The following is a 13227-nucleotide window of genomic DNA, read 5'->3' on the forward strand; positions in this document are numbered from 1 at the left end:
TAGCTATCTGTCACGTCACATTTAAAAGCTCCAAAGCGGTATTTATTGTTTGAATTTCATAATAAAATTGACAGAATCTGAGAGCTGAAAATGTGTTCCATATCAAAAGTAACCTACTCTGTCTTGTCTGTCGGTGTAAGTGTCCTCTTTGCTCCGCTTGAGAAAATCTCTCTGCGTGAGAAAATGGATGTGTGTCGTGAAAGCGTGTGGAAAGTGTCGATTGCGTGAGTCTCACACTGAATGAGTGAGAGTTGGCAGCTCTGCAATAGACATGTTCCATAACATTAGCTGCATCAAACAGAAGATGTGCAAGATACAAGGGATCTCAGGATCAATTCTGGGCAGAGCTGCACCTTCACCTGTTTCTGCGGTCATCTTCCACAATGGCGAACTGACTGCTATGCGAGCGTATGCTGGGAAAGAGCTCGCGCGTTCTTTTTTTCAAAATAAAACCAAGTTTTTCATTGGTTTGGAAAGCCAGTGTAATAAATACTTGGAGCAGGCATGTGGAAATGTTACTGAGTAAAAAGTAAACTTTGTCTTTAATATTGTAGTGGAGTAAGAGTAAAAGTAGATGCAAATAAAACATACTCAAGTAAAGTACAGATCCCCGAAAAAAATACTTAAGTAAAGTAACGAAGTATTTCTACTTCGTTACTTACCACCACTGAATTTGATCAATGCACCAGTTAGGCTAGAATGGAGGTGTTACTTGCGTTTGTGCCGATTTTTGAATGGGGATCCGGGAAGGTGTAGTTTGCTGCCAAGGTGATTTCCCAGTTTCCTGGTCCAGTCGTGTCTGGAGTGACGTCTCGGGAAGCCAATCATGTTCTGGTGATTTGGTGGATAAATGGAACAGGACTTCTCTGGCTGAAGTTTGTGGTGGGCAAAGACTATAGAGTTGTTGACTGAAGCTTTGCAGCAAAAATATTAACTAGATCAGGGATGGGCAACTTCGGTCCTGGAGGGCCACTGCCCTCTGCCCTGCTCCAACCCTAATTATACCTGAACAAGCTAATCTGTTTTCAGGATTACTAGAAAAGAGTTTTTGTCAGGGTTGGAGCTAAACTCTGCAGGACAGTGGCCCTCCAGGACAGAAGTTGCCCATCCCTGAACTAGATAATATTATAACTAGATTCTCAACGGAAAGAAAAGAAAGAAAAGTAAATGAGATGAGAGTAGTTAGATGGCTTGCATGAAGCTGCTCGGTCTTAACACATTTTTATCTGATCTCTGTCTGCCTTCTCTTCTAACCTCGTCTAATGCGTTTGTGTCCCGAGTTTTGAAACTGAGGTGTTTGCACAACCCTGCGGAGGAGTTCTGGCCAATTATACATTGTCTTTAGTTAAGGATGTGACTATTTCTCCTCCCCTCACATAAATTACATGTTATCTGATTACTCACATGGTCTCTTAACTTTCCCGCTCTAGCAGCGTAGAATTTAGACATGATTTCATGATCATTGTTAAGAGTACAATACATTTTACACACATTTAATTGATACAATAATTCAAGAAATGAGAAATCATTCACGTTGACATCAGACACTCCATGCTTCCATGAACTATTTAATAGTTATTAAAAAGGACATAAACAATGAGTGATTACAACATGATAGTCAAATGTGTGGGTTACAGACATTATGTAGAATTATGTAAAAATATCTAATGCATTTTGATAGAGGTAAAGGCAGTCTCTGTGGATTTTAGAAAGTGTCTTGCGTTCCAGAGGTCACTCAGAGGTCTAAGAAGAAAAAAAAGGTCTGTTTTAAATCTTGGTCTTGGGGATCAAAAAAATCCTTGGCGTTAACTTGTGGTGTTCCTCGTGAGACTCAAGGTGTGCCATCTCCAAACCAATTTGTCTTTTTAAAACTGCCTAACGTTGACATCTTAAAAGGACAATTCCGGGCAAAAATGAACCTAGGGCTAAATAACATGCGTACCGAGTCGACCGTTCTCTGGGATGCATTTTCATGATAATCGAATGTACCCAGTTTTAACGTTATTTTTAGTTTAACCACAGATTAGCTTATAACGCTAGTGCATGGGGCATCGAATAAGTTCAAATAAAAATCGCTAGTTAATAGGGGTGTAAATCGGAGCCTTAATGACGATTCGATACGATACCGATTTCTTAAGCCAACGATACGATTATTTTCGATACTTCAGAATTTCCCGCGATACGATTCGATTCAATACTAGATATTTTTACATGATGTCTATTAAGTTTCAAAAAAATCAACAAAAAAAATAATAAGTAGCCTTTTATTGAGAATAGGCCTACAGAAACAGTATTTGTGGCGAGCAGGACGAGGCCGAGGGACGTGAGAGAACGGCGCGAGGCCGGTGGCGTGAGTGTTAATGAACGTCACCGGTGAGATCATCACCGTGCGTCTCACAGGTGACGTTCATTAACACTCACGCCACCTGCCTCGCGCCGTTACACTATAGCTGTCTTTTTCTTTGCAAATGGCAACATCTCTTACAACTGCTGTTTTCCTGAAGCCAAAATACTTCCATACCCATGACTTGACGCCGATTGGAGTGTGTAACATTTCACATTCATTGCCAGCTCGCTCTGACGGTTCCATCCCTCTTGAAAGTCAGACTCAACAATGTGTGTGAACGTAACTTGTGTGAAAAGGTGTGAAGTAGAAGACAATAATGAGGTTAGCGCCACACACAGCTTAGGAGTAGGTTGTAGGCTACGCATATGTCGGAGCGGATGCTGAAAATAGACACACGAACAGACAGGCGGCAAAATAAACACATTAATCGATACTCTTGCGGGCGCATCGATGCATTGAATTGTTGGCTGTATAATCGATGGATCGAAACGAATCGATTAATATTTACACCCCTACTAGTTAATACCACTAACAAGGCTCAAAATAGCCCCACACTAACAAGGTAGCATAATGAGGGTCTCTACTTGCAAACCGAAGCACTGGGAACTTTGTAAGTGTACAGAGAGTTTAATAAGAAGATACTTTATAAAGACAGTACACTTCACGTATATAGGCAGGAGCCATCTTTGGAAAACAGTCTCGACCAGTCGAACCACGAACGCCGTGCTACATGAGCTGAACTCTGACTATCGACCAGCACGTAGCACGGCGTGGTACGTAGCACAGCGTGGTTCGACTGGTCGAGACTGTTTTCCAAAGATGGCTCCTGCCTATATATGTGAAGTGTAAGTGTAAGTGAAAGTTGTCAATGCTTCAGTTTGCAGGTAGGGACCCTCGTTTATGCTACCGTGTTAGTGTGGGGCTATTTTGACCCTTGTTGGTGTTATTAACTAGCGATTTTTATTTTTACTTATTCGATGCCCCATGCACTAGCGTTATAAGCTAATCTGTGGTTAAAGGGTTAGTTCACCCAAAAAGTTCTAAAACGTATTAATTTCCTTCTCTGTGGGCCTCGAGTCAGTTCACGTAGTGTAATAGCGTAGTGCTTTGGAGTTTTACGTCACATGCATCACACACAAGATCAGCGTCGGCCAATAGTGAGCCTACGTGTGACATACAACACAGAAGCTTACGCTATATCACAAGTGAACTGACTAGAGGCCCACAGAGATGGGAATCTCTTTTTGCGCACAAAAAGTATTCTCGTCGCTTGATAAACTTAAGATTGAGCCACTCACTTGGACTATTTTAACGATATCTTTAATAATTTTTCGGGGCTGGCAAGTTTCAATCCCTTAAGAAGCCTATTGAGGAGTGATCCAGCTCTCAGATTTCATCAAAAATATCTTAATTTCGTGTTCCAAAGATGATTGAAGGTCTTACGGGGTTGGAACAACATGAGGGTGAGTAAATACTGACCGAAGTTTCATTTTTGTTTAACTATCCCTTTAAACTAAAACTAACGTTAAAACTGTGTACATTCGATTATCATGAAAACACATCCCAGAGAACAGTCGACTCGTTACCCATGTGTTATTTAGCCCTAGGTTCATTTTTGGCCGGAATTGTCCTTTAAGTGTTCGTTCTCTAGATGGGACCATAACTTATAAGCATTTGTTGTCTTACTGTATATGTAGAAGAGTCATTAGTTTCCAGACTGAATGGCGTCCCAATTGACATATCACTTATTATGGTCCTGGATGTTGACTCGGAATTTGGTTCTTTTCACAGTTTTGAAGGAGTAATTTCTGTCTGATTCGCTCTCAGTTCCTACACTTATTCAATGTATAAATTAATGTCCAAAAAACGGTAATGTCATACTTTGTAGTAGTATCGTGTAGGCACGTTGCCCAGTGTAGCAAAGTAAAAGTACAAGGGTTTTTTTTCCCGTTAGAAATGTACTCTAGTTAAAGTAAAAGTACCCACATTTAAATCTACTCTTAAAAGTAAAAATCTTTCAAAAAATGACTCAATGTAATTGAGTAAATGTACTTCGTTAATACCCACCTCTGTGAATGCATTGGTGCAGTATCAAGGACTTGGCTAGATTCAAGTTTCTCCTACTCTCACATCACACAAGTTTTCACATTATCATGTACTATTTTCTGGTGCCTTTTCAAGGAGTCAACCCTTAGAAATCTCCTTCCACAAACAGGACAGGAGTATGGCTTCTCATTTGAATGAACTTTCTGGTGGTTCTTCAGTAATGATGGCAAAGCAAATGTTTTACTGCAGTGATCACATTTAAATTGCTTTACGGCAGAGTGAGATCGGTGCAGATGAACTGTGAGACCACAGTTCCATTTAAATCTCATCTCACACAGATGACATGCGTAAGGCGTCGCTTCAGTGTGAATTCTCATGTGACAATTAAATCCTTGTTTACTGGTGAAACTCTTTCCACACTGGGAGCAGCTGAAAGGCTTTATTCCAGCATGAATTCTCATGTGATTCTCAAGGGTCTCTTTACGCGTGAAAGTCTTTCCACACTGAGAGCAGGTGAAAGGCTTTTCTTCAGTGTGAGTTACCAAATGATCAGTAAGATTTCCTTTATATGTGAAACTCTTTCCACATTGGGAGCAGGTGAAAGGCTTTATTCCAGCATGAATTAGCATGTGATTCTTCAGGCTTCCTTTACGCGTGAAAGTGTTTCCACACTGAGAACAAGTGAAAGGCTTTTCTTCAGTGTGAATTACCAAATGATCATTAAGGTGTCCTTTGTGTGTAAAACTCTTTCCGCAGTGATGGCAGATGAAAGGCCTTTTTCCAGTATGAATCAACACGTGACTTTTAAGGCTTCCTTTATATTTAAAAGTGTTTCCACAGTGAGAGCAGGTGAAAGGCTTTTTTCCAGTGTGAATTATCATGTGAGTCCTAAGACTTCTTTTATGTTTGAAAGTGTTTCCACACTGAGAGCAGGTGAAAGGCTTTTTGACTTCTGTTATTTGAATGCTGCTTTGTGAGCAATCGTTTTCAGTTTTTAAGCAACTCAATGATTTTTCTCCAGCGGTGACATCATGAGCTTTCTGATGATGTTTCTCCTCCACTTCATTCAGATCTGGTATTTCCTCTTTGACTTTCACCAGGCCTAAAATGAAAAATGAAAATGATGAAAATCAAATTGGACAATTGTAAAATAAAATAAAATAATGATAAATTTGCACGACAACAATGTACTAAAACAAACTTACAAGCCCTTTTCAAAAGTTTGCATTTTCAGGCTCCCAAAATGTTGTCGTGTAAATCAGTGGTTCTCAAACTGGGGTACGTGAGGTGACAGAGGGAGGTACGCGAACAAAATGCTGAGTTTTGCCATTAATTTAATTCTATCCCACCTTAAAAATAACATTAAAACTGAGCATGTATTTCTAGCAGGTAAAATGCATTAAATACATGGCATCCGATCAAATTACCTCATCTTTTGCGGTCAAAACTGACTGCATTCACACAAGCACCGTGCATATGATACTGTAGGTTGCGTGCAGATTATGTTGCCTTGGCAAATCGCACTATACTGCCGTTCTCGACAATGTAGCCTACCTTTGTAAAAGTGTGGATTTAGTACTTACTAGCACGAAGAACAAATATAGACACTAAACTGTTCAGAGATCGATTTAATATTCAAACTCTTCGATACATACCCTGTACGAGTTCCTGTGATTAATGTTGATCACATATTATACAAATATCCACACGATTGAAAATGTGACAGTGATTTTATACAACAGTTCAAATAACGAAAGTTATTAATATTAAGTGTGACGTTCATTTTAAACACAGTATTGTCAGTATTTTTTGCAAAAAAAATAATAGCTCCAACGAAAGCCACAGCAGTGTTTTTTAATGAATCTGCGGCTTTGAACAAATCGTTAGAGTCAATGATTCATTCATTCATTACAGACACTTGCTTCGTTACTGAATGAATGAATGATTCACTCATAAAGACAATTTTAATTTAATATTTCAAAGCATCAGTTTGTTTGTACCATCATTTGTCTATTGAACATTTTTTTTTATTTAAAGCATTATTTATTTTATGAAGGTATTTGTAAAGGTCGATTTAAACATTTATTTAAGAGGGCAAATATTGTCCCTTACTGGAAAAGGTGTGACTGCAGAGAGGGGGTACGCAGAAGGATGTTAAAAGCCTCAGGGGGTACGCCACTCTAAAAGGTTTGAGAACCACTGGGTAAATGAACGACAAAACGCATAAGCCTTTTAAGTTTTTAGTCAAAAACAGTTGTGTGTAAACAACCCTTTAAAATGAACAGGACTCGAAATTAACTTTTTTACTAGGTAGTACACCAGGAAAAATTTAGGACCACCCACCAAAAATTAAGGAGCACCACAACTACAATTTTTATTTATTAAACTATTTAGTTTATTTATTTTATTTTAAAACAACACTCAGAGAAAAATTAGTAGTGATGTACAGATGATTTTTCATAGCTGATTCCGATTTCTTTACAAGCAAATTGGACGATATTTCTGATAACAGTTACCTTTTTTTTTAAGGCGAGACACCCCAGGTGAATAGGGTAAAAAAAACGAATAAATATCACCATACTTCACCAGTTGATTGATTACATTAATAATTGCCAACATTTTTTGTATTACAAGTTTTCCGAAATGTTATGTTTAAATATGCAAAGGAGGTGCTATCTAATTAAACATGCATTAATTTGCATACATTTCTAGAAGAAAAATCGAACATCGGATAAAGTCAGGTTTTAATTTATTTGGGTACCGCTTTAAACAAAGCAGCTGTGCACATAAACGCTATGTTATAAAGAGGAAATGAAAACGCCATCTGTTCTGCCTCTGTTAGATGCTGTGTATAATTTATGATGCACATTTGCATTTTATAAAAATTAGGCCTATTAAAGGTGCAGTAGGGAGTTTTGAGAAAACGTTGACTTAGCCTGAAAATTTGAAGAAGCACAACTTACAGGTCCAACCCCCTTGCTCTCTGCTGCACAACAGCTCCTCCCTCCACAGCGAAGCCTGCCGTGAACGCGCAGGCTAGTAAGCAGGACCACCGATGACGGCGGATTATAAACAGTTAAGGTAACATTCACTAATAGGGACGAAACATCAACAATATGCTTTACATTGACTATGGCCTGCCCATACTTTGACTACAAACTTGGTCCTCAAATCATTATGTATTTTGCAATACATGTAACTTTATAACGTTGTACTCTTTCTATAAGTTATAAATAGCTAGTAAGATAACGTTAATATAACGGTAACTAACGTTACAGTATATAAGTAATTATTCTAGCGATATGTAATGCTAGATAAGGTTTGCTAGTACATTATTTCAGCAGCATGACAGGCCAGTGAATTAGCAGGTTTCAATTGTTGCTTACCACAGTGCGTGACATTTTATCTACATGTTATGCGGCTAGAGTTTTGACACCGAGTCAATGGGCTCTGTCTAATTCTTTCTTTTTCGCTTGTTTATCGTCATCGGTCTTATTCCTTTTATCCTCCTCGTTTTATAAGCAGGTGCCACTCGAGAAATTGGCAGTGTAGGTTGTTTCTCCACCATTAGCACAGCTGTAGCACACCGGCAATCTTGAGTTTGAACGACGGTACGCGCTCGCGCTGTGCAAGAGAGGGGTGTGATCAGCACGTACACGAGCGTGATTGACACTGCTAAGACATTCCTCCTGGCTCTGATTGGTTGTTTCTGACCGGGAGCAGTGTATTTCTGCAAATGGCAATAGGACCACTGGGAAGGGCCAGAGGAGCTTGATTTTTTCACAGATTATCTGTCAGGACATAATGACAGTTTTAACAAATATTTGTTTAGAAAAGTTACCTACTGCAGCTTTAAGTGATTGTTTAATATTCCGTATAATTTTCATTCACCTGCTGCTATTATGCAATTTCCCAAGTGAGGACTTATTTTGACGCGTTTACATGAGCGGCACACGCTGGGTTATAAGAAATAGCAAGCTCATGGCACAGCTTGAAGGGAGTGGAGGCATCTTCAGAGATCAGTTTCTAAACACTCATCATCTTCCTCCAAGTGTTCAGTTGCTACTGCTTCCGCTAAATGGCATTTGCAAAAAGACAGCTTGAAATTAAGGAGAAAGCCAGGCTTGAAAAGGAAAGACCTATGGTGGAAGTGAGTCTAGAGACATTTGGAAATCGAAAAGGGAGCTGGCGCTGCTCGATATACAGATCTCTAACACTGCAGAAGCTGAAGCGTTAGAGACAGCAGCATCAATGGAACATGACGATAATCGCAGTGAAAGTGACTTTTCTACCTTACCTCTGAATAGCTCTTTGTCAGCCCATTTAAATGAATCAACTCCACGTTTGATTGATAAGTCTCAGAGCATGAGCACTGCATGCGATGAAGATACCGCTCAGGAGCAGAGTAGATTCTGTGATAGCGAACACAAGATCTTCAGATTCACTGTACAATCTGACTTACAGCTTTCAGCCAGTGAATAGTTGGACTTTGGTCAAGTATGTTAGTCAAGTGAAACATGGTGCTGTCAGAGTTCTTGTATCAGTGCACATGACAGATGTATCTACAAATGTTGAGTCAGATTCAGCAAATTTGAAGGACATTATCAAGAGACTTGAAGTACAAATCACATCCCCTGTTGAAATGCAGAGCCTTCAGGTTGTTGATAAAATGCAAGAACTTCCTGAAATAACATAAGAGATGCTTTAGGCATTGCTCTCCGAATCATGTACTGTAGCCAGAGAATGTCTTGTAATCCTCAAATGTGATGAGTATGATTCTGATGGACATTGCACAGTCATGCATCCGGAAATAGCCCCGCCTCTCTCTACGCCTCGGATACAAGAAACGGACACAGAACAGCAGGACATCACTAACCCAGAGGTAACCTCGAAGTGTACAGAAGTGTATGGAGAAAGAGCTCCAATGCGCTCCTGTGCGAAAGTGGGAACAAGCTAACAAAAGGAGAGTTCTTTCGGCTGTTCGGAATCCAAAGTAACCCCTCTCCATATTTGTGGAGAACATGTGCTGGTTCCATAGAAATGTCTGGAAAGAAAGTGGTTGGCATCCAAATAGAGACGCAGGATGGTAAGACATGTCTTGATCTCCCACCACCACAGATCTGAATTACCCACCCCAGAGGTCACCATTGTTCATCCCCACTTAAAATCTGTGGCACAGTTCATCCCAAAGCTAGATCCTGATGCTCAGATGTTAGGGTCCTTTCACACCTGGCTTGTTTGAAGAGTCTGTTTCGGAACCTGGTGTGTTTTCTCGTTTAGTTTGGTTCGTTTAGTCATATATAAACACGGCAATCATGCTCGGATCCGCACAAGAACAATTGCTCAGAGATCGCCTGAACGAGGTGGTCTAGGCCTGATTCCAAATAAACTCTGAAACGGTTCGGTTGAGGTGAGAAAGCAATCCAACCCAACGGACCAAAGAACCAAGTGGTATCATAACTCATAATGGCAAATGTGTTATATAAAAAGCAGCAGTGTCTGATTCTGTGAGTGAGCAAATTAGTTATCACAGCTGAAAACCAAAAAGCTCCTCTTTGCTGTCCCGACAAAGCTTTCTTGCTCTAACTGCATTATATACGCTACATAAAAATGGGGGAATGATAGCTACATACGTATAGAGTTTGCATGCGTGTCTGACGACAGTTACAAATGAGCCACAATAAGCTCGTGGAGTGAACTTGTCAATCATCTTGATGGATGATGCAGTGGAAACTCTGACTAACAAAAGGACTGTTTTACTTGCATGTGACTAGCATTAACACATTTTGGTTTGCTTTTTAATGTTGCCTTGTGAAAGCGAACCAAACCAAGAAGAAAATGCAACATTGTAACAAATTAAGTCCCTGTTTCGGAACGAAGCAAACGATCTACATGTCATAAAACGCGAGAGAGTACCAAAATATAATATCAAACATAACATCTCCTTTGTTATGAATTATGAATTAAGGCTAGACAAAGCTTGTTCCCGATTATTTGGGAGTAATGGTCTGGGTGACCTTTCGCTTCTTTTCCATTCAGGTCACCCAGACCATTAGAAGCAGAGTAGAAACCCTGAGATGAAGGAACAGTTTTCTGCCTTTATGGAGAAGAACTTTCAGCACCATCATGCGGAGAGAGTGCCACCTATCCACAAGGATGAAGAATGTTGGTACTTACCCATCTTCGGAGAGTATCATCCACAAAACCGTGACAAATACGGGTGGTATTTGTTTCCAGCGTGCAACATCAAGGTATTTCTCAGAACAATGTGCTCCTCTCAAGCCCTGACCTAAACCAACCCCGTGTTAGGCATGCTACAACGGCTCAGGAAAGATCTTGTTGCAATTATGGCGGACATCCAACATGTCAAAACACCTCCGGGGCCTAGAAAACACCTCAGACCCCAGAGGGTTAAAGGAGCATAAGGCGCTCATATCCTAGCTCTTGAACAGAGTTTGGCTTGTTGTTTATTTAGATTACACGCCTTTAAAGTAAAACATATAAAGAGAACAGTACACCATCGAAACTATTCTTAAGAAAGTCAGTTCCCTTCAGATACATTCATAAAAAAAACCAACCCAATTCAATTTATATTTTTCATCCTATATTTCGAGCATCGCGAACAGTGATCTTGCTGTGCCTGGTATTTTCTCTGCTGCGCATCAGCGCTCTGTTCTGACCCGTCTCTGGCCTGTGTTAATGTCCTGTTAACAGATTTCATAATATTTTCACACAAATTTCATTTAGGGAAATGCCATCATCCTCCATAACGCAGTAGCTATTTTTTGACCAAGCACTTTTTAACTGTTCTCTGAGAGTGAGTTAAGAATGTTGAGAACGAAATCCCAAATATAGGACATCTGTACATTTGTTTGTTGCAAATTTACAGACAATACAATTGAGATGTTTACATTAGCTTGTTGATGTAATATTACATGTCAACTGACAACAAAGTTTCCCATTTGTATTAGCATAATTGCACGTTTTATAGTTAATAATTTTTTTTTCAAAAAATTGTTTAAGTATACATTGATTTCCCTTAATAAAACGTAAATTGAGTAAAACGGATTCAAAATTGTGAGTGTGGATTAGTAATCCAGCCCCTAGGTATGATGGATTAAATGTGAGCTGTATGATCAGACAATAGAATGAATAGTGAAAGTAACAGAGGCTTGTACAATACATTTTTTAACAGGCATAATTAAGCATGAAAATAACTGAATAAACAAATTAAATCAACAAATATGATTCATATTCTTTTGGTTTTTCTAAATAATACATTTTAAAACTTACAAATGCAATGAAAATACAGGTATCGGTATCGGCGAGTACCAAAAACGAAATCCCTGCTTCATTCTGAAAAAAAGTGTTATTGGTGCATCCCTATTTATTTATTAGTCTATGACCTAGCCTATGCCACTGAATCTGACGAGCTGTCTAGGTATCAGCACTTCAAATTTAATACATTTTAATACCACTTTCAAGACTTTTCCATAGAAGTCCTTAATTTACGCTACATAATACATTAGCTATAATGGATTGTGTTCATGCATACAAGATGTAAAATTTAACATCACTCATTTAGCAGCATTTACAACATTTTGTAATTTAGAGGCAGGGTAAAAGCCTATATCTATTTATAAAGAATAAAAATATATAATACATTCTAATGTGGGGGTACAGTAATATATTAATAGTAATATTTTTTTTTTACTTAATCCACTTTTATTCGTTACATTGGGGCTTTTATTCTGGTGAAAACCCGCAAAAAGATTTGTAAACCTTGTCCCACACAAATGTTTGAGATTACGCTAATGTGAGATTACGCTAGTGAATCTGTAGCCTATGTAGAGTCGCACACGCTCTCAGTTCAACACAGTTTTGAGATTCCAAAAAAGCAACGAGCGAATATAACCTATATATATAATATATATATATTTTTAAATTATTATTATTATTTTTTTACATTAAGGAGTTCAAGACTAAGGATCCGCGGGTACACTGAGACTAAAGCTTTACTATCTTAATGTACCACAACAGTCATTAAATAATGAATGAATTGAAGTCATTAAGGAATAGACACCAACCTCCTTGTTCCTCCTGTTTTATTCTCCATGGTTCTGGTTCACTCATGTCCTCCTCACTCTCCTCTTTAACAAACACCATCTTCACAGCAGCAGATCTCAGTTCAGTTGATACTCCTCCAGATATTCCTGCTGTCTTCAAAACTTAGTCACGTCTATAAGGATGGGAATTACAGGCATTTATTGACCCGATTCGAACATGTTTATCTTTCTATACACTAAAAGTACATTTCTAACTGTTTATATTAAGCCAGCACATCGACAAAACAGCAGAGAACATGCTGAAAACTAATCTTCTTCCTCTGAGGTTTAATGGTGGTTGATAAACAAACGCATGTGCTTTACCGCCACACACTGGACTGGAGTGTGAAGCGTGGGGGAGGGGGAAATATGTTTTTGAATGTCAGGTAATGCGAAATCCATATGCACAAACACAATATATATATATATATATATATATATATATATATATATATATATATATATATATATATATATATATATAGACGATGCTTTTTAGAAAAACTGCCTTTCATGTTAATATTTAACATTGAACTCATTGCATTTTGCAATGTTTTGACTTTGTGTGTCTTTTTTCTATGGTGAAACATTTTGAGGATATTATTTTATTTTCCCTCCAATTTTGCAAGAAGCTCTGTGAGACCCAAATTCAGAGACATATCCTAATCACTTAACAGCATACAACAGCACTCAAAAACAGGGAGATTCAAGAGGTTACTCAATATGATC

At 38.7% G+C, this 13227-nt stretch overlaps 3 protein-coding genes across 7 annotated transcripts in view; 1 reads left to right on the forward strand and 2 right to left on the reverse strand.

The window, feature by feature from the left end:
* The window catches only part of LOC143710983 (uncharacterized), a 39704-nt gene extending 26838 nt beyond the window's left edge, over positions 1-12866 (reverse strand). Inside the window, exon 1 of one of the 2 annotated variants that reach the window (XM_077202273.1) lies at positions 12823-12866. The gene's annotated coding sequence lies outside the window, so the exon portion shown is untranslated. The other variant, XM_077202272.1, reaches the window with a different exon arrangement.
* Positions 1-13227, forward strand: part of LOC143710998 (MIF4G domain-containing protein B) — a 1123636-nt gene that overhangs the window by 1015667 nt on the left and 94742 nt on the right. The window lies entirely within an intron of this gene.
* Positions 677-12735, reverse strand: LOC143710979 (uncharacterized). Of its 2 annotated transcripts, XR_013194715.1 has the most exons (4): positions 12481-12735; positions 4415-5495; positions 1117-1743; positions 677-934 (listed from the first exon to the last, which is right to left on the reverse strand). XR_013194715.1 is itself a non-coding variant. In XM_077202268.1 (2 exons), the coding sequence occupies exons 1-2, from the start codon at positions 12557-12559 to the stop codon at positions 4474-4476; spliced, it is 1101 nt and encodes a 366-aa protein (XP_077058383.1). In that variant the 5' UTR covers positions 12560-12735; the 3' UTR covers positions 3773-4473. The 2 variants fall into 2 exon arrangements, 1 of the variants encoding a protein (XP_077058383.1); XM_077202268.1 differs by lacking the exons at positions 677-934; positions 1117-1743 and having other exon boundaries at positions 3773-5495.

The sequence above is a fragment of the Siphateles boraxobius genome, unplaced genomic scaffold (genome assembly GCF_051911475.1).
Source record: "Siphateles boraxobius isolate OS27281-9 unplaced genomic scaffold, OSU_SipBor_1 49, whole genome shotgun sequence".
NCBI lineage: Eukaryota > Metazoa > Chordata > Actinopteri > Cypriniformes > Leuciscidae > Siphateles > Siphateles boraxobius.